The sequence below is a fragment of the Hydractinia symbiolongicarpus genome, chromosome 2 (genome assembly GCF_029227915.1).
Source record: "Hydractinia symbiolongicarpus strain clone_291-10 chromosome 2, HSymV2.1, whole genome shotgun sequence".
Classification (NCBI taxonomy): Eukaryota; Metazoa; Cnidaria; class Hydrozoa; order Anthoathecata; family Hydractiniidae; genus Hydractinia; species Hydractinia symbiolongicarpus.
The window spans coordinates 35,021,331-35,048,285 of record NC_079876.1 but is presented as its reverse complement, the minus strand read 5'-3'; the positions used below and the strand labels follow the sequence as shown (position 1 = coordinate 35,048,285).

Here is a 26,955-nt window from a genome sequence, read left to right as displayed (position 1 = left end):
AAATGGTTCTTTGTAGCCTATAAAACAAATGTAAAAAATTTACGTGACTTACATAGAATTTCAAGAAAATAAAATTAAGTCAGTGTAAAAATACCTTTCACTTCATCAAGTAAGCTTTTCAAATTAGTTTCTAATTGTGCATGGCTAGGTAGTCTTTCAGTTTTATCCATCGTAGTTTTGTGAACAGAACATTTGTAAGGATCTACAATGTTGACATCACTGACAGAGATTTGGTAAGCAATCTTGTTCATTCAAGAATTGAAAATGCATATTATAACTTGGTATAACTCTTGGTAAAAAAGATAGACTGCGAAGTTTTCTTTCAATTTCCAACTTCTCGGCAACTAATTCAAAGTGGCATTTTAAGTTAAATTCTTTTACGTACTGCGAAAACTCCGATATTCAACATTCGTGTGAGAGTCAATTTAGAAATATTTTAGATTTAAATTCTTCTATCTTCAAATCTTAGCAGCAGATTTTCTTCATCCGTGTTTATCATTTTCAAATAATCTTCTATTCTTTTTTAACTTCCTGACTTTCAATTCACAAACAAATGCTTCTCTGCTACTATTGAGATTATTTAAAGATTCATCATATTGTTTTGTCAAGTTCTCCAATATCACTTTTGTTTCATCAAACGATGCTATGAAAGACTGAAACCATTTCCTTGCTTCCTCACCAACTTCAGCAACCGATTTTCTTTCGTGATTCTTATAACTTCTGTGTATACAATATACACATGTGAACGTGTTGTCACAGTGAATGCAGACAAATCTTCCAGAAGAATTATGTTCCTCACACAATGGTTGCATTTCTTGCAATTTTTCATTAAAACTGACATTGGAAAATGATTGGTTGGTGCAGGAATGTATGTTTTGACATCTGTTACAAATATTTGCACCGCATGTTGCACAAGAGCTGCTGAGAATTCGCTTACATTCCTTGCTTTGCTGACATTGCGAATTAACTTTTTCAATATTTGGCCTATGAAAACAAAACCACCAATTTTAATTTCACAGTTTGTTATATCTGAAACTTTTTATAAAGTTACTTTACTTTTTAGGAAATGTATGGCAAGTAGAACTAACTAATATTCAGTATTTATCATTCTCCTGTCTTCAAAGAGCTAAATAATCTTTTTAAAGAGCTCGCGTGAATGAAATATTTGATAGCCACTATGCACTGTTAGAAGATATATCATTTTTTTTACATACCTATGAGTTTTCTCTTCTTACGTTTTTAACAGAACTTGTTTATCAGAATGTAGCAAAATGTACTTAGAGAACTATTATGTACTGTTTACACTATTATGTACTGTTTCCATTATTATGTTTTATGCGTTTGGTTCATCCTACTTATCATTGTATATATATATATCTTTAGATTCTCACATTGCAAACATATTATAAACATATTGTGAAGCAAATGGTCTCCATGCCTATCTATGTTAGAATCTTAAACTCAGGGACCTAGATATAGTGTGAGTTTTTTTATCTGTTAATGCTGATTGGATTTAAACATTATTGCATAAATCTTATAATGGATATTATTGCTGCCAATTGACATTGGATAGATTTATTTACACTATTTTTGTACAACCACAACACAGAGCCGACTATGCCGTCTGTTGATTGCCCGATCCCGGGATGCACATATACAACACCAGACTTAGATGACGTTATTGTTGCCGCACTATTCAACATCCACGCCACCACTCATGCTGCACCTACTCCACACGTAGCTCGGGCGGCCGTGAGAGTCGAAAGAGTGAAAAGCCCGACAATCTCATCTGCTGGTACCTCAGAAGATTGGAAGTACTTCCTTTCTCGTTGGGGCGAATACACAACTGCTACGAAAGTTACCGGTAAAGACAGGATCTTGCAACTCTTGGAATGCTGTGACGAGGTACTTCGCAAGGATCTTACCAGATCCACTGTCGGTTTGTTGACTGACAAGACAGAAGACAACGTCCTCGAAGCTATGAGATCCCTTGCCGTCAGGGAAGAGAACGTCATGGTCGCTAGGGTTTCCTTGACAAACATGCACCAGGACCGGGACGAGTCGATTTGCTCCTTCGGTGCACGCCTTAGGGGACAAGCAGGTGTATGCAAATATGTCACCGAGTGCCCCGCATGCCACGATGATGTCGACTTCACTGAACCCATACTCCGCGATGTCCTCTGCAGAGGTATTTCCGATACCGACATTCAGTTGGACTTACTGGGCCACACGAAGCAGGACATGACATTAGAAGAAGTACTTCGCTTCGTGGAAGCGAAGGAGGCTGGTAAGAGGTCGGCGACACGTCTCCTGGACCATCAGGCCGCCGGAGCGATAAAGAGTAGCTACAGCAAAACCAAGAGGGAGGCCCTTCTCTCCCAGAGCACGAACACTGGCCACGAAAATTCTACATGCTCCTACTGTGGAATGAAAGGTCATGGTGATAAATCCAACGCGGCTGTGCGTAAAACGAGTTGTCCTGCCTACAATCATATTTGCGGACAGTGTCAGCATGCACATCACTTTGAACGCGTGTGCAGGAGTAAAGACAAAACCAAGTTCAAACCGAAGTCCCAGGCTGCACGTGTTCATGACATCGAAGGGGCAGTCTTCGATGCCTTATGCTCTATAGAAACGCCAATCGGAAAGCCACTGGGCTAATCGACAGCTGGTCATCATCGCCACAACCGATTGACCAACAATTGGGTGGAACAGCCCTCGAAACCACAACCATTCCTGAACCTGTCCGTTCGAATCGTGGAGGAGGACTACCAGCAACTGGGTTTCCAACCTATCATCAAATTCAACCCAAAGGCAATTACTTTACGAGCCTTGGCAGATACTGGTTGCCAGTGTTGCCTAGCCGGCTTACAATGCATACAGCGCTTAGGGTTAACTGTGCACGACCTTATCCCCGTCAAGATGAAGATGCATACGGCCAACGATCAACCAATCAATATCCTCGGTGCTGTCATCATACGGATTTCTGGAGTGAACCGTCACGGTGGGACCACAGAAACTCGCCAGTTCACATACATAACGAATGATTCAGACAAGCTTTTTCTTAGTAAAGGCGCCTGGATCGACCTTGGGATGATCACCAACAACTTCCCAACGGTTGATGAAACAACGGCCAATGCAGTTGCTGGAGGAGATGCCTCGGCAGACAGCTCAACAAAGAATTGCACCTGTCCGATGCGCACGCTGCCGCCACCACTTCCTACTGAGTTGCCACACCCTACGACCAAGGATAACCGGGTTAAGCTACAGAACTTCCTTCTCGTCTACTATGGTGCGAGGGCCTTCAACACATGTGAGCATCAGCCCCTACCGCTGATGGTAGGACCACCTTTAAAGCTAATGATTGACAGCGATGCTGACCCTGTGGCCTTTCACACACCCATCCCGGTCCCCATCCACTGGCAGAGAGAGGTCAAAGCTGACTTGGATCGGGATGTCCAGCTCGGTGTGATAGAACCCGTTCCGTAGGAGAGCCAGTTACCTGGTGTCACCGCATGGTCGTGTGTGCTAAGAAGAACGGAAAACCCAGACGAACTGTGGATTTCCAGCCCCTCAATGCGCATGCAACAAGAGAGACCCACCATACCCAATCGCCATTCCATCAGGTACGATCCGTGCCACATAACACTGAGAAGACGGTGTCTGATGCATGGAACGGCTACCACAGTGTCCCATTGCGTAACGAAGACCGGCACTACACCGCGTTTATCACGCCCTGGGGTCGCTACCGATACTGTACCACCCCCAGGGTTACATATCTTCCAGGGATGGTTATTCTCGAAGATTTGACGAGATCGTTTATGACTTTCCCAACAAGATCAAGGTCATCGACGATGCGCTTTTATGGGCAGATACATTGGAGCAGAGTTTCTTCCAAACATGTCAGTGGCTGGATACTTGCGGGAGGAACGGTATTATACAGAACCCTACGAAGTTCGTGTTCGGAGCGGACACTGTCGAATTTTCGGGCTTCGAGATAACAACTGACGTTGTGAAACCGTGCCAGAGGATCATTCGAGCCATCGCGGATTTTCCAAGACCTAAACACATTACCGATATAAGGTCTTGGTTCGGACTCGTTAATCAGGTGACTTACGCCAGCATGACCGATAAGATGATACCCTTCCGTGAGCTCTTGAAATCGAAATCAACCTTCTACTTGGATGCTCATCTGCAACGCCTAGAGTCGAAACTCAAAATAATCAAGGAAATTGAGCATGGAGTCAAGATCTTCGACAAGTCTGTGCCAACTTGTCTTGCAACTGATTGGTCTAGGACCGGCTTAGGATTTTGGCTCTTCCAGAAACACTGCAGCTGTCCAGGCACCATACCATTTTGTTGTACTGAGGGCTGGAAAACTGTTTTAGTTGGCAGCAGATTCACTCATCCCGCTGAGTCACGCTACGCGCCTGTAGAAGGCGAAGCATTAGCCGTAGCCGACGCACTGGATAAAGCTCGGCACTTCGTACTGGGATGTGACAACCTGACCATCGTCGTCGATCATAAACCACTTCTTGGACTGTTTAACAACCGATCACTAGAAGATATTCCCAACAACCGGCTCAGAAACCTCAAGGAGAGAACGTTGCGATATCGTTTCACTATGCACCACATCCCTGGCATTAAGAATCGTGCTCCATACACAGTCTCCCGCTATCCCACCGGTAGTCGATCTCCAGATAAGATGCACCTACCGGATGACGTTGCTCACATCGACGATGATCAGTCGATATCGGCATTGATCCCCTTCGTAACACCACCTCTGCATAGCATGATATACGACGAGGCCCATCCAACGGTACGCACTATCGACACCGATGCTGCTGTAGAAGAGGGTATTCGCTGCTATATCCACTATAAACTTTCTGCAGTCAGTATCATGGTACAGAGTCCGCCTGGCGACTGCCAGCGACACCAATATGAAAAATCTGGTCGAGATAATTGAATCAGGCATACCACCCAATCGTCAAGATCTCCCTCTGGACCTCCAACCATACCACCAGTTCAGAGAGAACCTATCGACTGTTGATGGTGTTGCAGTATATAAGGACAGGATAATTAAACCACCACAGCTTCGCAAAGACATCCTTGCTGCGCTCCATGCCGCTCATCACGGAGTCACGTCCATGACAGGTAGAGTAGTGTCTTCGGTCTTCTGGCCCGGTATGATCACAGCCATCATTCAGCAGAGGAGCAATTGCAGCCACTGCAACCGCATGGCACCTTCTCAACCTGACGCACCCCCTTCACCGCTTAATTACCCAGAATACCCGTTTCAGTACATCTGCGCTGACTTTTTCCACTACAAGGGTCACTACTATCTCATCTGCGTCGATAGGTATTCCAATTGGCCTATCGTGGTAAAATCTTCCGGCGGAGCGCACAGCCTTATTAACATCCTACGACGCACGTTCGTCACCTATGGTATCCCAGACGAATTGTCTTCGGATGGGGGCCCAGAATTTACTGCTGCATCCACCAAATCCTTCCTGAATAATTGGGGAGTGAGCCATCGTCTGTCTTCCGTGGCATTCCCGCATAGTAGTTGCCGTGCAGAAGTCGGTGTGAAGACAGTCAAACGCATGATTACAGACAACACTGGGCCCAATGGTGAACTTGATACTGATGCACTCCAACGAGCAGTACTACAGCATCACAATACGCCAAACCAGGATACCACGATGTCCCCAGCCATGTGTTTGTTTGGTAGACCAATCAAGGATTTTATACCAATCTTTCCCGGCAAATATAAACCGCACCCAACCTGGCAGAGCACCCTGCGGGACAGGGAAGGGGCCCTCCGAAACCGCCACATGAAGGTTGCGGAGAGGTTGTCTGAACATACACGACGACTCCCCCCGCTTCTGGTAGGTGATCGCGTCAGGATCCAAAACCAAATCGGTCCTAATCCCCGGAAATGGGACAAGACCGGTTCCGTGGTAGAAGTCAAGCAATATGACCAGTATGTCGTACGTACAGATGGTTCCGGCAGAGTAACGCTTCGTAATCGCAAGTTCCTCCGGAAGTATGTCCCTGTTCGTCAGCCAACACCACCAGTCTCTATTTTGGACACACAGAATGTACCACAACCAATTCCGGCTACAACTAGTCACACCTGTTTGCAGCCTACATCATCCGATACGCCCATGCCCTCAACGGGTCCTCTACCCTCAGATGATCCGCCGACCGCGCGATCGGTCCACCAGGAGCCGACATCACCAAACATCCCATTGGATTCCGAACCACCAGTGGAACCGTGCCCGGCCCCTTTGGGCCTTCTGCCGCCTCGTAGATCCACCAGGGCTCGACGACAGCCATGCAAGTTGAAGGACTACGAATTGACATGACATTCCCCGATCTCTAAACTTTCGTCATTTCTGTTGCCACGATGACTGGGGGGAGATAGAGAGCTATTATGTACTGTTTACACTATTATGTACTGTTTCCATTATTATGTTTTATACGTTTGGTTCATCCTACTTATCATTGTATATATATATATCTTTAGATTCTAACATTGCAAACATATTATAAACATATTGTGAAGCAAATGGTCTCCATGCCTATCTAGTACTTACCTTAGAATATCATTCACTATATATGCAGTATTTAACGTTAATGTTGTCTTGCGTGGATCAAGTTTTGTTTTCATGGAATATCTCAATGGACAGCGTATTTCAGCACCCCCGTCTTCGTTGAAAGTAGCAAGGTCATCTAAACAATGTTCACAATACAAATGCGCAAAGTATAGTTGATTTGGTTGATGATACGTGTCTAAGCAGATCTTGCATTCCAATATCGAAGATATTTGTGTTGCAGACAAAGCAATTGTGATTAAAGTGTTCTCCAAAAAGGTTAAGCAGAGAAAGGACACATTAGTGTAGTAAAAAAATGCGTTTAAATCAAACTCAAGTCAGATTTTTAATATGCAGGTCTCAAAACAATTTCTTAAATATAATATCACAAGCTATTTTAAGCATGATTTTTTTATTGCACACCCACCATCGCTAGTTCTTTTGACAGCAATAACTCCTGAGTAAGATCGAAGTAGATACTAGATAACTTAGAGTGTTTGTGTCAAATTAGTTATTCAACACATTTAGTCACCAATTTATTTCCTGTTTGCGCCTGTAGAGACCATACTGACTGATTTATTCGAAATAGAAAATATAGTTTCAAGTTTTTGCTGTAAAGTGATTTTTTAATTTAAATAACATTCAAGCGTTAAAACTTGTATCACTTTATTACTTTACAATCTGAAATACCAAAAATCTGTATAAGTGCAAAAGTTTTAAACACAGTCAACAAAATCTTATTTAAAATCTTTAGACATTCTTTTCATGATATGTCATAACCAATGTAATTAAAAAAACTTTAAAGCATTGTTTGTTGTCATGGTATACGATTAGTCCAGAAGCACTCCATCGTTAAATGTTTTTCTCGCACTCCATCGCTGCTTTATTTGTCAAATGTTGGTAAAGCGAGTATTACGTACAGTTTCGCGCCATTTATCACGTTGTTGGTACCATTCTATAGCGTGATATCAACAGATTGATTCTGAAATCATTGATTCTGTCATTTAATGGAGTAAATTAGGTTTTTACAGCTGTATGTGGTTTAGGTATTTCTAAACCATTCCGTTAGATGGTAAAAACAGTTTCATGTAAAGAAACTTTGAGTTTTGAATTAGCTTATCCAAAAACCATTAAGTTAGTTGTTAAGCTAAGAACTTGTTACATCAAGTCAACAACACGATGATATGGATAATAAACCATTTTTAAAGATTTCCACATTCCAAAAAAAAAAAGTTATGGAAATTATAGCATAGCGTTGTATCCATGAAATGCATAATGTATTTGTCGTGTTATTTATCCGAAAACCATAAAAAACATTTTTCAGAATTTAAAGGAAGAAAAATTACAACAATTCTAACACTTCTTCTATGTGAACATTTGAAAGCTATGTGTAGCATTTGAAACATTTTTTATTACGACAGCTAAATAATTAATGCGGTCATATTATATTACACGAGGTCATATTTCACTTGTTATGACTTGTTATGACATGTTTTCATGACATATATCTTTTTAGGCGATCTTTGAGAGATTTTGTGCTAATGATAATATCACAATAAAAAATTGTTTCACATCTAAATCCCCCTTTCTACCAGATACTCACAACATTAGATCATCTTCTTAAAGCTACACCTGCTTTTCTTTGGCTGTCTCACTAGGTAACTATCTCGCGTTTTATTGGTTAAGTCTAATCAGTTTTCCACTTCGATTAATAAACTTTGCTTCGTCCCAAACAGAACGAATTGGAAATCACAATTTATCCTAGACAATTGTATACATATTCAATAAGTTCTCTTTGTGACTTGACATCATCGTACGTTTTTCTTCTTTAGAAAAGATATATTTAACTAATACCACGTTTTGCACTCGACAACATTTTGTATTTAAATTCGACTCGACAACATTTTGTATTTAAATTATATTCGAATGCAACAGTAGCAACTTCCGTCCCAGAACACTCAAATAAAATATAAAGAACAAAAAGTTCGAACTAACCTTCTGATGGAAAACATTAGCATGCTTTGCTTAATAGATTAATTTTAGAAAAACGAGTACAGAAGATATAAAAAAATAGACAGTCTTTGCTTCCGTTTTTACTTACAGTTGATAAACAACTCGTCTCCGTGAGATACGGTACGCGCATGCTCAACTGCGGGTAAAATAGTATTTTTTTAACCTTACAGCCCCTTGCGGCTTTTAACTGAATAAAAAATAAACCCCCGTTTTGCTGTATTTTTTAATTTATTAAATTATAGAGTAACGCCACGCTTTGAGGAGACAATGCGTAAGCTGTGAGAAAGTGACCGGTAATTTTTGTGTCGTGGACTCACATAGTCACTTACACAAGCGTATTATAATATAGGATAATAAGCATAAAGTTTGAGGTAGAGGGGAGTAAAAATTCGTCTTATTGAAACCTTTAGTTTACTCACCCTCCTGGTTTCTTCATCATGACATTTTTGCCCACGTGTTTTTAGATTTTAAGCGACATGTCGTTATTTATATTGTAATTTTGTCTGACGTCGTTGTGAGGAACCGGTGACAAAAGGTGGTGTCAAAGGAAATACGTCCTTACCAAGCTTGCTACACTTATCGGCTATATGCCGATGAGTGTGACAAGTTTGGCATTAATGCAATTGTTTTGTATTTTGTGTTTTATTACTGAGCATTATTTCCTTTCGGTTCAAAGTGAAAAAATACAGTTTGATAACAGGTAGTTACAGATAAATATACAGTTTGATAACAGGCAGTAGTTGAATAACAAACTAGCTTTAATGTTGTTTTTCTGAGAAAGGAAAAATATCGTTAAAATTTCAGCCTGGTCATTGTTCTTACTTTATTTTTATTGTTTAACAACTTTCAACCTTATTGTTGTTCCTAAGAAATTGTTCTAATAGAGAAAATAAGTGGATGTAATTTAGGTAAGCTATGATGTATAGTTACAGAAATAATTGACATTTGAATATTATATATGATTTCGTTACCCCATATTACTCAGTTTTATAGTCCACTTCAAAGTTTATTACATTTTCACAATGTTGCTAATGGTGGAAATCTTCAAACCTTAGAGCTTCTTGTATTAGAATTCACCACTGGACACACAATGTTTCTCCACAAAGATTGTTTGTTTTGAATAAAAATACTGACCATATTTGACACAATACACTTAATATAGTTGTTTACACATACTTTGGTAAGTCATGCCAACTTATACGTTAAACGTGGCAAATAGATGAGCTTTGATCTACATGTAATTAAACGAGAACAGCCTCCAGAATTACTGAATGTAATTATTAACCGCAACCTGGCATAGCTTAAACCTTTTGAAAAATTAGAAAAAATATGATCTAGCTAGCTAGCTACATAAACTGCTAACCTGTCACCTTTAGATATTTACAACATATAGCTATTCCAAATATCCAACATTAGCCTTGAACTGCCATATTATTTTTTTAAAATATTCAGGTGTAAAAACAAATTCAATTATCTAAGTCTCTCGATACACTCACGATTAGGATCACTGTCCGTTTTTTTGTTATTTTACCTACAGCGAGGGAAAACAATTTAATCAACTCGTCGCTTTATGGGAAAGATTCGTGACGTCTCTCCGTCAAATCACTGCATAGAACCGAGAAGCCTGCGCTAGTGTCACAACGGGTTTATATCGCCTTCCCAAAAGTTACAAGATGCCCTTGGGGCAAGGATGGATTTATCACGAAAGTAGAAAGTAACAAATGTCGCCTCATAAATATTTGACCTTGACCTATGCTTTTATACCAAGCATTATAATCTTTCTGACCTGTGCTTTTATACCAAGCATTGTAATCTTTCTGACCTGTGCTTTTATACCATTCATTGTAATCTTTCCACTGGACATTCACATTGGGAAAGCTGGCTGTTAAACTTAAAAGTTTTTACAACTCTGTTATTATTCAGTCAGTATGTTGACTATAAAAGGAAAGATTGTATTCTCTGGAGGAGCACCGGAGTCAATTCCAAACAATTCTACGTTGACTGTTAGGTTTAGCGACACGACCAGAAGTTGTGGGCCGTCAACTATTTTAGGAAGATGTGTTAAAAGTATTCAAGATTATAAAAAGGGAACAGATCTTCTATATGAAATTGTGACTGACAAAAAACCAATAATCGGATGTTACGGAGCAGTATGTACTTTGTCGTTTATTTTTATTTATATTATTTTTGATATGTATAATATTACTTTTTTCGCATTCTCTCAAATATCACATAATGTAAGGGAAATTTTTTAGAATGTTAAGATAAAGCTTTTATGCCCTAATCGCATCCTGTTTTGTATTTAACATAAAATTAAGTTTATTTGATGAAACCAGAGACAGAAAACAACATTAGTATTCGTGTAAAAAAGAATTTTCGAAAAATAATGTAAACTACGCAAAATATATTCATTTAGAAAGTTTGAGTACGAAGTTAATATTTTGACTTGTTAACCGTCTGGATTTTTCAAGCGGGCAATACGGGTTTTTAGGCATTCTGATTGGCTTAGCGCTCTTGACGACGAGCCGATATTTTGCGGTATTGCCCGTCGTCAAAAAAAATGGAAGTTTAACATATAAACAAGCACGAAAAATAAGTTTTAAAGTGGCACTCCAGTGAAAAAAAATATTTGAAAAAAATGTTATTTTAATAAGACAATACATAAATATGTCAGTAATGACGAAGATTATAACTTAGAAAACATAGAATCGGATAATTCTCTTCATGAAAAAGACGACGAGGTGTCTTTTACTGACTCAAAATATTCAGCATGTCCTTCCATCAAAAAAGCTTCTTTTTTGAAAAACAAAGAAAAGAAACTTGAGCGCTAAGAAAGATGCATGTGTAACTAGAAAACTTTTTTGTCTGTGTTTGTATTGGAAATTGGTATAATGTTCTTTTATTTAATATAAAAATGTACAAAATGTTATTTGGTTGTGTTCTGTGGATATAAGTACAAATAATGAAATGAGAAGAAATGAGAAACTTTGATCGCGTTCACTGGCTGAAATTGCATTTTTACAAAGTGGCAATATTTTAATATAGAAGTTTATTTCCTGGAGATCTCTTTTAAAAGAACTATCTGTGAAGTGTGCTAACCAAATATAAAAACTTTGATCGCTTGGTAGATCACCTGCACTACGTATTTTGTTTAGCCATTTTTGAGTTCTTTCTTTTTCACAGACGGGATTCTGTCAAAACTTACTTCTTTACACTTCTCTAATCGATTGGTACATCGAAACGCAGAGCAACTAACCATTTTTTAAAGATTTAAACGTAAATTACCTGCAAAAAGCGATTTAATGTAAGCTATAGGTCTTAACATGAACGTTCTTTGCTCTCGCCTAAACCTGCTGCACGATTTGATGTCATTATTTATAATCGGGTGCAGTCCTAAATGAAATCGCGGCTGTCTGTTTTTTTATGAGAAAAAAATTGAATATGCGAAGGCTTGTACAACAATTTTAAATAAGAAAAACAAGTAAAGAAAAAAAAAAGATGATCTAATATCCACTTTTATTACAGATACTAAATACAGGACGACGAAATAAAAACAAATACGTCTCCTCCCATTTTCAGACTCGTTCCTTCAGCTTTTTGGTTACTCAGTAAATATAAAACTTGTTAAAGCTAAATGTTATTCTTGACTAGCTAGCGTAGCTAGTCAAAAAATTTACTTCAATATTCGCTGTAACTAAATTTTAGTTGCACATTCAACTTTTCACATTCTTCTGTAAGTGTCGAACATCGTAACGTTTCGTTTACAGAGATTTATTCTGCACAGAATGTTTGTTTTTAGACAGGACTGTTTCGAATTTTGACCTTGAGTTAACGAAAGTAGTGCTAGTGGATTATATTATTATAAGAATAGTAACTTGGTTGCACCGACACCGACCTCGGTTGGCACTTAGACCTCGGGCGATATTTTACGGTACGGCCCGGGGAAAGTGGTTATTATTGTATTAGTAATAGATGCGTATAGGTAGCGTTGTTCAAATGGAATACCATATGAACGCTAGACATGTTGTGTCTTCCTATAATTTTAATATGTATTTTGTATAAAAGTTTATTACGTATAAATATGCTTCAGTGTCTACATATCAAAGTTTCCGGTCACCTGCTAGCTTTGCTGGTCCTAATTTTGTTAAGTATAATACGAGTATAAACGGGACTATGATGTCCTAATCATTGAAATTTTAAATTGCATTTGTTCGATATTAGAGTAAAAATGGACAATAGAAAAAACAAATTTCTGTTATTCATTCATTACACTCTTTCATTTCAAATTAAAAAAAAAAAAACAACAACCATATTTTGACCTCTGTTCCCCTTTACTCAACAATTCTATACAATCAAAATAATGTTTCATAATTTTTCCATTACAATCAAAATAACGGTAACATATAACAATTTTTAAAAATGTTATTTCTAGCGGCATATTTAAGTGAGAAAGTCACAGAACAATGTTCCCTTCATTAATTTTTTTTATAGATGAGTTGCACCGTGATTGCAGTTGTTTTAATTTTGCGTTTAGAACAATGAACATGCGCACGCATGCACATAGGCAAGAAATATAAAGAGCAGACCACAACAATCAACAAAATTGAGTTAAATAAAACCTGATCTTAAAAAGAGAATGTAGTAGTTAAGAAAAACCAATTTCAGCTCGTTTATTCCTTATATCTATAAATTATAGAAAATAGTCAATTTTACTTAATTAGTCCATCCTCCATTGCCTGTAAGGATGCGCGCGCATACACGAAACTTTGTACACATTTGCAACTTATCTATTGGTTTAAAATAATTAGAGGTTGTCACACATACTTGCCTTTAGCAAATTTCGGCTTAAAAATGTGTAAATTTTGGAATATTTTGCTTTTAACAGTTTAAATGAGTGAATGTAGGATGTTATTGACACCTGGTTAGAAGTTAATTGCCCAAATTTTAATGTGCATGATTTTTAATACATCCAAGCTTTTTAATTGACCTAAAAAACAAAATTGACGTAACAATGGCTCTATTTTGTGTTTTTAAAAAAATTATGTGGTTTCTACCCTTATTGTGGAGAAAAAAAGTAGATTACTGGCTTTATGGTAATTGTAGAAATTCTGAGTAGATCATAATCAAGGGATTACATAAAGTTGACATATGCAAAGCAATTGGTCACTAGTACTAGACAGATACATTTTTAGATTCTTATTAAACATCAGTGGTTTGTTTTGTTTCAGACATTATTGTAATACGAAAACTTTGTCTGTCTGTCTCTGACAGGAAAAAAGATGACTTCATTTTTCTTTGATGGATGTTGACAGATATGTGTCAAATGTTAATTGGCAAATTAAACGTCACGACGTCTATAACATAAATATCACGGTAAATTACTAAATTTAAATGAATGAAGACATTACAATACATTTAAAACTGACCAAAAACTAGGAAAAGGGATGGTGATGTCAGTCCTTTTAACCACTTGGATGTTCTTGATCAATATGAGTAAGTTTCTCAAACCTGGGTAGCCGAATTCGTTCCCTGTAAACCCCAATATTTCTGTACCGGTTTGTCAAAGTTACACCATCTCATATATTTAATTGATAAGCGTTTTTGACAATATTTTTTTTATGTAATAGGGCAGGTATTTGCTGATAACAGCAAAATTTTTAAACCTGCAATTATAATGTGAATAAAAATGACGGAATATTTTTGGATATTCGGGAAATCATTTGCCGAGAGTCAAATATCTCAGCAGATATTCGATATCGAGATATTTGATAGTTTGTCCAGCACTTATATTTTGCTTATATTAATATAGTTCCTTAAAACTTGCAACTCAATCAGATGGAGAGTTAAAACTAATTTTAAATAAAAAAAATATCAAACAAAGGATCGATAATACATCCTTTGTTTGATATCATCTTTTATAGTTCTCAGAAAATATAAGCAATTATATGGAGAGCTGAAAAAAAATTAAGCGCGAATGTTTTAGAACACCAAGAAACAAGAAGAACGAAAAGAAAAAACGAAAAAAAATATATCCCTTCCAATGGTGCATGATAAAACACATATTCTGCGCGGTACGATCGGATATCTTATATATAACAATAATATAACATATATAACAAATCAAATTTTATATATTAATTCCCTTGCGTGAATAACTATGTGAGTCCACGTCACGCAAATCACGGATCACTTTCTTATGACGTGGCGTTATACTAAAATTTACTAAAAATATAAGTAAGCCGCCAAACGAGAAAATCCATTTGTCATTTATGCTACAGCGCCGTTCGCGGCCATAATGTGTTAAATATTTTAATTTTACTCTCGGATTATTATGCGCGTACCATATCTCACGAAATTAAGTTGTTTATGAACTAAAAAAAAACTGAAACGAAGAAGATTGACTTTTCCTTATATTTTTTGTAGTCATTTCCTCAAAAAATTTGAAAAAGTTACAAAGCATTCTAATGTTTACTCATCATGAGGTTAGTTTGAAGTTTATTTGTTTTTCAATAATTTCCATTTTTTTATTGTGGGACCGATGTTGCTTACTTTCATAGAAAGTGTATCGGATTGAAATATGAATGTACAGTCGGTGCTTGTTATCTTGACTACCCGTTATCTCGATCTTTCCGTATCTCGACCATATTTCATCGGTCCCTTCGGTATTTCAACCTCACGTAGGCTAAAACACGTTCAACATCTTGACTACCCGTTATCTAGAACTTTTTATCTCGACCTTTTTTTACGATCCATTGAGCACATTTTATCACGTTATCTCGATCTTTTCTGTAATTTTCAAATTTCAACACACAAAAAAAAATTTAGAACAGGGCTTAGAATCCTTTGTATATAAGGACGTATATCTGCTGATAAGCAAAGTAGCATTTTGAATGTTTTTAAAATGACTAAGTACATATAACATGAGAATAGTAATAATTGATTCTTCTGATTAATAGTCCATCCCTGACCAGGTTTAAAAATTTAAATAGTTTTTCTAATGTGTGCATGATATTGACAAACTTTTCTGATCTCGATCTTTTTCACGATCGACGCTCCTTATCTCGACTATCTCGAACTGTCGTTATCTCGACGTTTGTCACAAGTCCCGTGGAAGGTCGAATCAAAAAAGTAAAAAACAAACTGTTGTTGTAGAACAAAGTTAGTGTTGTTAGTTCGAATTATTTTTTAAAGAAGAAAAATGTACGATGATATAATATCAGAAAGAAAATTGATTGAAAATGTATCAACAATTGTATACGCTTCCAATTCGTTCTTGTTGGGATGAAGCGAAGTTTATTATCCGAAGCAAAAAACTGATTGGAATTTAGTCTAGAAAACGCTAGCAAGCGACCTACTGAGAACGCGAAAGAAAGGCAGATCTGTTGTTTAGATTATCTGGTCGGGAAATGAATTTAGGTGTATAGCAATTTTTCAATTGTCTCAACTTTCGGAGCTAAATGTTTCCTTCAACATTATATCCCTTGTGGTCTCTTGAGTAGGAGAATGTTTCCTTACAGCACTTTTTTGTAAAAATAAACTCTGAATAATGGGTCAGAAGTTCAGAATATCCTAAGAATATGTTCAAGCTTGGTTGTTTGTTCTAAATAAGAAATTTGTATGATTTGTATGACCAAATTGTCAGACGTTTCCATTTTATTGCATATCAAACAGACTGAACTTTTTTCTTTCCAAAGCAGTGGGCCGTTATGAGACAGAATTTGCCATTAGCTATATCAAGTTATACCATGCTTTGTTTTATTAAGACAGGCCAGGTCATGCTAAGAACATACTAAAAATAATCAGGATAGTATTTGTCAAAAGAAGTTAAGAAAAGGGAGACTGAAAACGAAAATACACTTTTCTTATAAAAACAGCGTGTATATCCTAAAAAAGAATTTATAAAAACTGTGAAAGGTAATTTTCTGTTGTGACTGTTTTAAACACTTCAGTGTGGTGATCCACTGTTATTGTCGGCATTCTAAACATAAAAAAGTGTAAACAAACATAAATCGATGTTTACATCTGTTAGCATTGAAATCTTTTGAAATATATTCGATTCTTAAATTCGAAAGCACTGCAATGTTACTTGTGCGCTGTTTTCTTGATACATGAATTCAAAATAATTGATTTTCTTGAATATGAGTTTGGGTTCCTTGGACAAACTGTTTCTTTAGTATGTGGATTGAAATATTGCGGTGGATATACAATATACGGATATGATTAAAGATTTTATATTTCTACTTTATGAATTGATAACTGTTGATTTCTTATATTTTGTGTAAAACTTTAAAAGGGTTGCTAAATGCAATAGACTGATTTTATTATGACGTGTACAAACTGTACAGTGTAAAAATTTTGTAATAACTTTTTTTTGTTTCACTTAGCCAAATATGTTGGATTTTTTTTAATATCTGATATAGTTTTTTTTCCTTGTGTACTACTGGCATAGTGTACCTCTGGAATAGATTTAGCAGATTTCGCTTTTTACGTACGGTTGTTAGGCGCCTTTGATTTTGTTGGACGATTTGCATTTTTTTAATTCTTTTTTTTGCTGCACCTGCTTATATTTTCAAATGTTTTGTTTCAACGGGTATGAATATAGAGTGATTTTTTTTATAAATATATTTATTTATTAAAAATAATTGCAATTTTATTAAAATATAAATAGACTAAGGTTAAATAAAATGAAAATTGGTAAAGAAAGGACAGTATAGAGTAAAACTTTATTGTCAAAGCCACGCGACTTAATAGAAGAGAAGTGCGCATTGGTGACTAGATAAAATAAAAACCTTATATTCTGGCATCTACACAGGCAAGATCAAAATCATTAACCACCTCTGTATGCAACTTGGTATTAAAGGATCTGGAAGTTCTAAGGCGAAGCAAAGCAGATTTCATTGTTCGGCGGGTTTCTGTGAATTTTTTTCTGCAAGAAATTTGTGTATTACAAAACATTCTTTGCTCATTCCCCCGTTTATGGAAAGACAAGTGAATGTGCCATGTTCGTTATCTAATACACGCTGATTGTATTTACGTTTCTTTTCAGTTTCATGCTTCTTATATATCTTACTAATTGACGTTTCAATTTGCAATGGGGCATTAACATTGGTCAAACATACCTCGAAATAAGCAGACTGTCCTGGACGCAAAAAAAACGGTGGCTCTGACATCAAGCCTTGTTTCATCGTTGTTTACTGGTGAAAGTTTTTGCTCGATTTCCACCTCATTACAAACTTTTTGCAAAAAATTCGCTTCGATATCACGTACGTTGGTATGGCGCATGGTCACAAAACCGCCTTTTTTTACAGCACATGGCATGGGTGGCATTGAAATCATCTCCGCACGCACATTTTGATGGAAGATTTTTCACTGAATGATTGTATCTCAGCGCAAGTGCATCTTGAAACTCTTCCTTTGTAAGATCGAAACCTTGTTCCATTATTGGTAAAAAGTTAAGCCAGCTTGAGGCACCTTTTTCACTATTCTGTTCCATTGCCCGTATCTCACTCCTATTCAGCTGATTGTTAATTAACATTTCGTCTGATTTTCAAGCTTCCTTAAAACGTTCACACGACAAGCTTTAACTCGTTTTGTTTCATCTTTATTCGGAAGAGAATCATTCTGAGCAATGATGGCAGCAACTAGTGCAGCAGTGATGATTTCTGATGACTCGTAATCGACGGCGGTACTTTTTGTTAGTATTGGTATTCCAAGGCCGCCAGTTTTTATCGATCTTTTGTAAAGAACTCTTTCACTTTCCAAAATGGTGTTGCCAAAAGAGATGGTAAAAACATATCGGATATGATCGTATCTAGAGGTACTAAATATTCTTCCATACTAGGTATTGTACGCATGAAAAAAGTAAATTTGTTTAACTCGCCATGTGTAAAAGCTGCAAAGGCTGCTTGCGGTTCTCTCAGCGCTATTGTGGAAAGTTTTTTCATATCTTCACACCATTGACTAGTTTTGTTATTTGCATATTCATCACAAAATCTTTGCTTCCAATTGAAGCTCCAAGATGTTGTTTTCCTGTTGTCGTAAATTGTATTGACGAATCGCTAAAATTTTTCTTGGCTTCAAGTTCAACCGCTTCACTTTTACAAATCATCCATGATTTACTCTCGTTGACGTAATAACCGTAGTTTTTCCGTCCTTTATCACACCGTCCCATCACTTTTTCAGGCCAAAAAATTTTACCGGTATGGCTTGATGTTCAAAGATTTCACGCATAGAGTGTATTGCTGCTTCAGCACCACTTTCTAGTCCAGTTGCTACTTGTAACGGACCAGCCGTTGTTTGGATGTCACTTTTTAGTACCCAGCTTAACACTTTACCAATAATTCTACGTAATATTTGTCCGATTCCTATTAGTTGAATACCGGGATTTTTGTCCAACGGAATAAGTTTGCAAGCGACGTACGCTTCCAAATATTTCGGATCGATGATTTCAGTGGATAATGTTTTTGCCATAGAAGAAATGTGTTCGCATAATTGCCGCCCTTCATGCTTGTATTTATTTCTACATAGAATGTTTCTAAATTGTTCTGCGTCGAATTTTGATGGACCTGGAGCACCCTTGGTCTGGCGAGCAGCTTTCTTAATCATGTCAGCATTTATGTTATCAAAATAGAAATTGTGAACTTCTGGTACTGGACCTTGAAGCAATGTTTCTTCTTGAACAGATGCTGGCTCTGGATGTTTATTCTTCAATTCGTGAATCGTTTTATCTGTTGGAGGTAAAACTCCCTGATTATCATCATCAGATAATATTTATCAGGTAATATATATAATAATATATATGATAATATAGACTGATGCAGGTTGTGAGCAACCTCGATCGCAGGACGTTTTTCTCTTTTTGCCGTCCCGTTATAAAAAAGAGACAGAGAGTCCAGGTTGGATTGTGAGTTTTAAAAATTGTTGGGTATCCTCTACATGGATTCAACGAGAGATTCAGTGGATTCTCTCACGGGATTAAGCTGATATTCAGCAAGGTAAAATCGGATATTCGTAATTATTCACTCGAGCTTGTGATATTTGACGACGCGCAACAGAGTTGAATCTCAACAAAGCGAGACTGAATAATTACGATATGCGATTTTACCTTGGTGAATATCTGTTTTATCATACACCATTGCATTATTATTTGTTTTTGTCTTTTTCGTTGTTCTTGTTTCTTCTTGCTCTAAAACATTCGCGCTTCAAGTATTTTCAGCTCTCCATCTGATTTCTTAACTTTTGTGTACTTCCATCGAGAACAATAAAAGATGGAGTTCGATATAATATATCTTTTGTTTGATATCTTTTTTATTTTGAATTAGTTCTAAGTTATCATCTGATTGATTTGCACGTAATTTTAAAAAGGAACTATATATATAAACGGAATAACAGTACCGGAGAAACTGTCAAATATCTCCAGCAGATATTTGATATCGGATATCTGCCGAGATTTTTGACTCTCGGCTAACAACTGCAAAAACATAATATAATAACGAATATCCGATTTTAACTTGAATTAACTAATACTGGGTTAAACTAGTTAACCTCGACACGAATTTCTTAACAATAGATGCATTTGTACATTATTTTTTTCCTTTCCAAATTCTTTAACTACATTCATGAAAGAAAAATGCAAGAATATATATATAAAAAAATGAAATGAGTAATGTTCTTCATCATTATTCTGACGTGCAAGTCTGCTTTTAGTTAGCATGACAGAAACTTCAAACTTTGAAATCCTCCCAAAAACGTCAAATGGGAGGAAAGAAAAATCAGCATTCTCCGTTTATCCAGAAAGAGCGGATCCAGAATTTTTTCATCTTTGGCGGATTTTCTAGGCAAACGAAACATACGGGCATTTTCTTAGAGCTAAAAGAAGGACAGCATAGGCTTACTCCAAAGAAACTAGGCTCAGTAAAAAAATGTACAAAATTCTTATAATGCTTAGTAAGGCAAACCTGTATCTTCTTTTCTATATAATAGTACGAATCTTGCGTGTGTCAAATCTGTCAGTTTTGCAAACGCTACGGCGCGACGGCAATATCACTACTTTAACGTCAATATCCTATTTTAAATTACTGAAGCCCTTACAATGCACTTAAAACATCGTCAAGCCGTCAGTCATTTTTCACCGCGTAAGTAAGTAAGGACCACCTGGGACTTATTTGGGCAAATTTTACAAACCTGGGTCCCCAAATCCCTTTCGGAATGGACGGGTTGGTGACGTCATCAACAACCTTTAAATCCGGTTGTCAAAGATACACTTTCCTATTTATTTTTTCGATCAGCGTTTCAAGATCTATACGATGAAAACAACATGTATACAAATTTCTAAAAAGACGCAACGAATAAACTAACTTTTCCACAGGTTTTATCGACTATATAGATATAGTATTAGATTAGTGATGCCACTGCATTGCACTTTAGATTTTAACGCTAAATAACTTGAAAACGGGTGAAAATAACTGTATTTGTTTTAGTAAAACGCCATATCCCTTTAACCGTTCGTCAAAAGCACAACATCCTATTCCTTTTCTTGTTCAGTAATTTACGCTCTACACAATGGAGGCGGCATCAGCAAACTAATATATCTCCTTAACCGCTGACACAAACCGCGCGATCTTATACATAATTGTATCAACGTTTTAAGCTTCAAACAGTGCAAGTAACAGCTAAAAATGACGGATCTTTCTATTTCTTTTTTGCCTGAGTGGATTATTCCACGGGCCTCATCGACTGGTATAATAATACAAAGACTGTGACTGTGTGTCTCTCTGTAACAGGCAAATGTATGCTTGCATTTTTCTCTGATGTTGCTGAAATAAACTTTCTGACGTTACAGCGCGACGTAATAACATTAATGTAACGTCAATACCCTAATTTAAATTATGGAAGCGCTTACACTTAAAACATTTGGTCCAAATAACTTGGAAATGAGGTGGTGACGTTAGGCAATGTTCACCGCGTAGGTAACTAGGGACACCCTGGGATTAAATGGGAAAAATTTCCCGATTCGTTTCGGATTGGTCGTATTAATGGCGTCATCAAAAACCTTTATATCCCAACATCTCTGCACAAGTTTGTCAAAGATGCATGATGATATACGTTTTTTGCGTTTCAAGATTTATACGATAAAGGCAACGGGTATATTAGTTTTTTAAAACATTTTTATTTCATTTCATTTGCACTATAAGTTTCTTCATGTAAGAACCAAGAATTGTTACAATGAAAAAAGAAGTTATTTGAAAATAAAATTATTAAAAAATGTTCACAAAATATAAATATCAAACAACAACTGCAAGTATCTAAATTAAACTAAAGCTAAACCCACAACACAACAAACTACAAACAGGAAAAAACGAACACTGATGTAGCACAATATTTAGTGAAAAAAGTCCTATTAGAATAATAGCAAGCAAAACACTGTTTTTCAGTAATATCATTTTGTTACTTGTTAAGGTGTAACTTCTGGCTGAAACTTTCAAAATGTTCATTCAAGGTTGAAAATACGTTATAGCTGTAATGTAATAATGACTACAGATGCTTGAAAAATTTACCAAAGCAAAATCGTTTTAGAACAGATATCGTTAATTACATTATTAAATATTTTTGTGTCCTGGCTAAGGTTGCTGGCTAAGGTTGCTATAGTATATGCACTAAAGTCGTTCTCGCCGTCTTGGTAGAACCACAAAAATTTTCTACGACTGTCAGCATTACAACTTCTTAAGTGAAAAGCCTTTGCCATTTAAATAACCATGCAATTATTTGGCTAGAGATGACGCTAGAGATTTTAAGGCGAAACATTATATAGTCTTATTAGACCCTTTTTTCTTAAGCCTGGTGTTCTCTTTATAGACCTCATAGCATGTTGAAAAATCATTTGGAAAGTTTCCATTGCAAGAATCTTTGAGTCCACAAAAGCAATTACACAAAGTTGCGATGAACGTCAACAAATTGTTATACATTATACTTTTACCAGCTACAAAAAGTAACCAGCGGGCTACTTATTTCATTCATTGTGTTGTTAAAAAATGTCTTGTTACTTAAATAAAAAAGAAACACAAGATAACAAAAAAATTCTTTTGAAATTGAAAAAGATCTTTCGAATTTGTTGAAAGTGAAACTAAACAGTTTAATGTTGACACTTGCTAGCATAGTAATACAAAGCCAAATCTTGCTCTACAGTAAATGGAAATAAAAATAAGAGGCACCTGTGTGTAGTATAGTCATTGAGTTGACGCTATGATTTTTGTGAAACTACTTTTCTTTTGCAATTACAGGTGATACAAAAAAGAAATGTTTTTCAGTAATGTTTCTTCTTTGCAACTCTTTCTCAGTCTTCATTCCACAATCATATATTTCAAACTCAGCAACTCCCACCTACTTACTGCAGGTCAGTAAAAACAATTCCTCAGCCCTCTTTTGGAAGACATGTTGAATTGGAAGGGAACATCAGCATTGCAGCTCGCCGAAGTTAGCTGAGCATTTCAAACAAACCAGTACCAAATTCTACGTAATGCGGCAATATGTAGTTCGACTACGGTGAAAGCCATACTACTTTGGCAAACCACATCGCAGTCAAGTGTCATTAACACTCCTGATCTAACCTTATTAAACGCTTATAATAAAATTATGCGTTCCTTTTAGACCAATTACTAGTTTTAGATACGCCAGATCTTTTCACAGGAAAATTCTACTTGGGCAAGTGCCCAAGTGACCGAAGTCTTAATCCGCCCCTTGTCCAGTAAATTTTGCGAATGGAAACACAAAATTATGCATATTGTTTTTTTTGTTTTAGGTAGGAGCTGTCATAAATATTGGATGGGTTCCTTCTAAAGATGAAGGCATTCGACGAGGGGATTATTTAACTGACACAAGGCATTCTGTACCAATACAACATGATAAAACAGAATACATTCGTGACATAGAAGTCATTCATTATACCTGAGGTGGTACTGGAAAAAAAATAGGAAGTTGTAATTTATTGTTTCCGTATATTACATTGCAATAATAGTTTGAATGCGTTTCGAAAAAAAAATAGTGTTATATTAGTGTTTATGTTTGGTAACAGAGTTTTTAGACCTTGCTTTATTTACTTGACTGTATGCAACTAAGGATTATCCTACAAACTTTGAAGTATGGAAAAGTTCGCACTCTGAAATTTACCTACCTGAAAGAAAAGGGTTGCAGAAGTCGCTTATACGGCAGCTAAATCTGACTTTTATGCTTATCACGGACTCCAGCTTTCCAAAACCATTCCTCACAAAACTCCTTTTATCAGATTCTTTCCTTTCATGGTGTTCTCACTTTTTATTGCTTTTTCATGCAGATAATAGATTTCTGAACGTTCAAATTTGCATGAAATGCCAAATCGCATTAAATCCTCCACACACAATAAAAAAGAACGCGCTGTGGTAGCGCTTTATTTGAAAATTTAGATAAATAATTACTTCTCACTTTGGTACCAATCCTAGCCGTTAGAGCGCGCTGAAGAAATAGAGACAGATTCAAAAACTAAATTTCATTGACTTTCTAACGGTATCAGTCCGTTTGTGTTACAACGGTTGCGTCGCACAATCGTACCAACACGTATTTAGGTATAATTTTCCCATATTACTTGGTTGCATTGCTTTTAACAGTGAAACGATTGGCCGTGGGACCTAATTGAACTGATTTTGTTAGACTATGACCTTATAAATGTGATAAGTGAGACAATTGGACTCCAAGAAATAACATTCTTCTTAATTTGACATGAATCCTAGCTATTACACGCGCTGAAGAAGCAGAGACAGTTTCAAAAACTACATTTCAACGACTTTCCAACGGTACCAGTCCGTTTGAGTTATAAGGTTTGCGTCACATATACGTACCAACATGTATTTAGCGATAGTTTTCCGAAATTACAAGGTTGCATCACTTTTGAAAGGGAAACGATTGACTGTGTTTACCTAATTGAACTGATTTTGGACTTTGGACTTACAAATGTGATAAATGAGACAATTGGACTGCAAGAAATAACATTCTTCTTAATTTGACATGATTTCTGGAACTCAGCAAATATACTGGGCGCTGTGGTAGCGCTTTATTTAACAATTTAGATAAATAAGTGATTTTTTACTGTGGAACCAATCCTAGCACTTAGCCCGCGCTGAAGAAATAGAGACAGTTTCAAAAACTACATTTCATTAACTTTCTAACGGTATCAGTCCGTTTGAGTTACAACGGTTGCGTCACATGTTCGTACCAACATGAATTTAGCGATATTTTTCCGATATTACTAGGTTGTATTGCTTTTAACAGTGAAACGATTTATCGCGGGACCTAATTGAACTGATTTTGGACTTTGACCTTTTAAATGTGGTAAATGAGACAATTAGACTCTAAGAATTAACATTCTTTTTACGTTGGCTTGATTGCCTGAACTCAGTATTTACACTGCGCGTTGTGTTAGCTCTTTGTTTCCAAATTTAGATCAATGAGTCATTTTTACTCTGTGACTAATCCTAGCCATTAGCGCGCGCTGAAGAAATAGAGACAGTTTTAAAAACTACATTCCATTGACTTTCTAGCGGTATCCATCCGCTTGAGTTACAACGGTTGCGTCACCAATTGTTACCACCATGTATTTAGCGATATTTTTCTGATATTAATAGGTTGCATTGCTTTTAACAGTGACACGATTGACCGTGGGACCTAATTGAACTGATTTTGCACATTGACCTTATAAATGTCGTAAAAGAGAGAATTGAACTCCAAGACTTAACATTCTTGTTTTATTGGCATGAATGCTGGAACTCTGCAGTTACACTGGACGCTGTGTTAGCCCTTTATTTACAAATGTAGATGAATTAGTCATTCTTACTGTGAGACTACTCCTATCCGTCAGCGCGCCTGAAAGAAATAGAAACAGTTTCAAAAACAACATTTCATTGATTTTTTAACGGTATCAGTCCGTTTGAATTACAACGGTTGAGTCACATATTCGTACCAACATGTATTTAGCGATATTTTTTCGATATTACTAGGTTGCATTGCTTTAAACAGTGAAAAGATTGATCGTGAGAACTAATTGACCTGATTTTTGTCTTTGAACTTATAAATTTGGTAAATGAGACAATTGGAATACAAAAATTACCATTCTTGTTACGTTGGTATGATTGCCGGAAGTACGTTCGTTTGAGTTACACCGGTTGCGTCATCAATTGGTAACACCATGTATTTAACGATATTTTTCCGATATTACTAGGTTGCATTGCTTTTAACAGTGAAACGATTGACCGTGGGACCTAATTGAAGTGATTTTGCATTTTGACCTTATAAATGTGGTAAATGAGACAATTAAACTCCAAGAATTAACATTCTTGTTACTTTGGCATGAATGCTGGAACTCTGCAGTTACACAGGACGCTTGTTAGCCCCTTATTTACAAATGTAGATCAATTAGTCATTCTTACTGTGAGACTAGTCCTATCCGTCAGCGCGCCCTGAAGAAATAGAGTCAGTTTCAAAAACAACATATCGGTGACTTTCTAACGATATCCATCCGCCTGAGTTACAACGGTTGCGTCACCAATTGTTACCACCATGTATTTAGCGATATTTTTCTGATAGTACTAGGTTGCATTGCTTTTAACAGTGAAACGATTGACCGTGGGACCTAATTGAACTGATTTTGCACTTTGACCTTATAAATGGGGTAAATAAGAGAATTGAACTCCAAGATTTAACATTCTTGTTACTTTGGCATGAATGCTGGAACTCTGCAGTTACACAGGACGCTGGTTAGCCCATTATTTACAAATGTAGATCAATTAGTCATTCTTACTGTGAGACTAGTCCTATCCGTCCGCGCGCCCGGAAGAAATAGAAACAGTTTCAAAAACAACATTTCATTGATTTTCTAACGGTATCCATCCGCCTGAGTTACAACGGTTGCGTCACCAATTGTTACCACCATGTATTTAGCGATATTTTTCTGATAGTACTAGGTTGCATTGCTTTTAACAGTGAAACGATTGACCGTGGGACCTAATTGAACTGATTTTGCACTTTGACCTTATAAATGGGGTAAATAAGAGAATTGAACTCCAAGATATAACATTCTTGTTACTTTGGCATAAATGCTGGAACTCGGCAGTTACACTGGACACTGTGTTAGATCTTTATTTACAAATGTAGATCAATGAGTCATTCATACTGTGAGACTAATCCTATCCGTTAGCGCGCCCTGAAGAAATAAAGACAGTTTCAAAAACAACATTTCATTGACTTTCTAACGGTATCAGTCCGTTTGTGTTACAACAGTTGAGTCACATATTCGTACCAACATGTTTTTAGCGATATTTTT

General features: G+C 36.6%; 1 protein-coding gene across 1 annotated transcript; it reads right to left on the bottom strand.

Annotated features, from left to right (window-relative positions):
* Positions 1-148: 148 nt before the first annotated feature.
* LOC130630142 (E3 ubiquitin-protein ligase TRIM56-like) lies at positions 149-10,473 on the bottom strand. Its single transcript, XM_057443535.1, has 10 exons — positions 10,396-10,473; positions 9,461-9,486; positions 9,297-9,381; positions 8,698-8,796; positions 8,592-8,620; positions 8,374-8,422; positions 7,275-7,277; positions 7,024-7,083; positions 6,600-6,928; positions 149-984 (listed from the first exon to the last, which is right to left on the bottom strand). Exons 1-10 carry the CDS (start codon positions 10,471-10,473, stop codon positions 483-485), a joined length of 1,260 nt encoding a protein of 419 aa, XP_057299518.1. The 3' UTR covers positions 149-482.
* Positions 10,474-26,955: the final 16,482 nt, after the last annotated feature.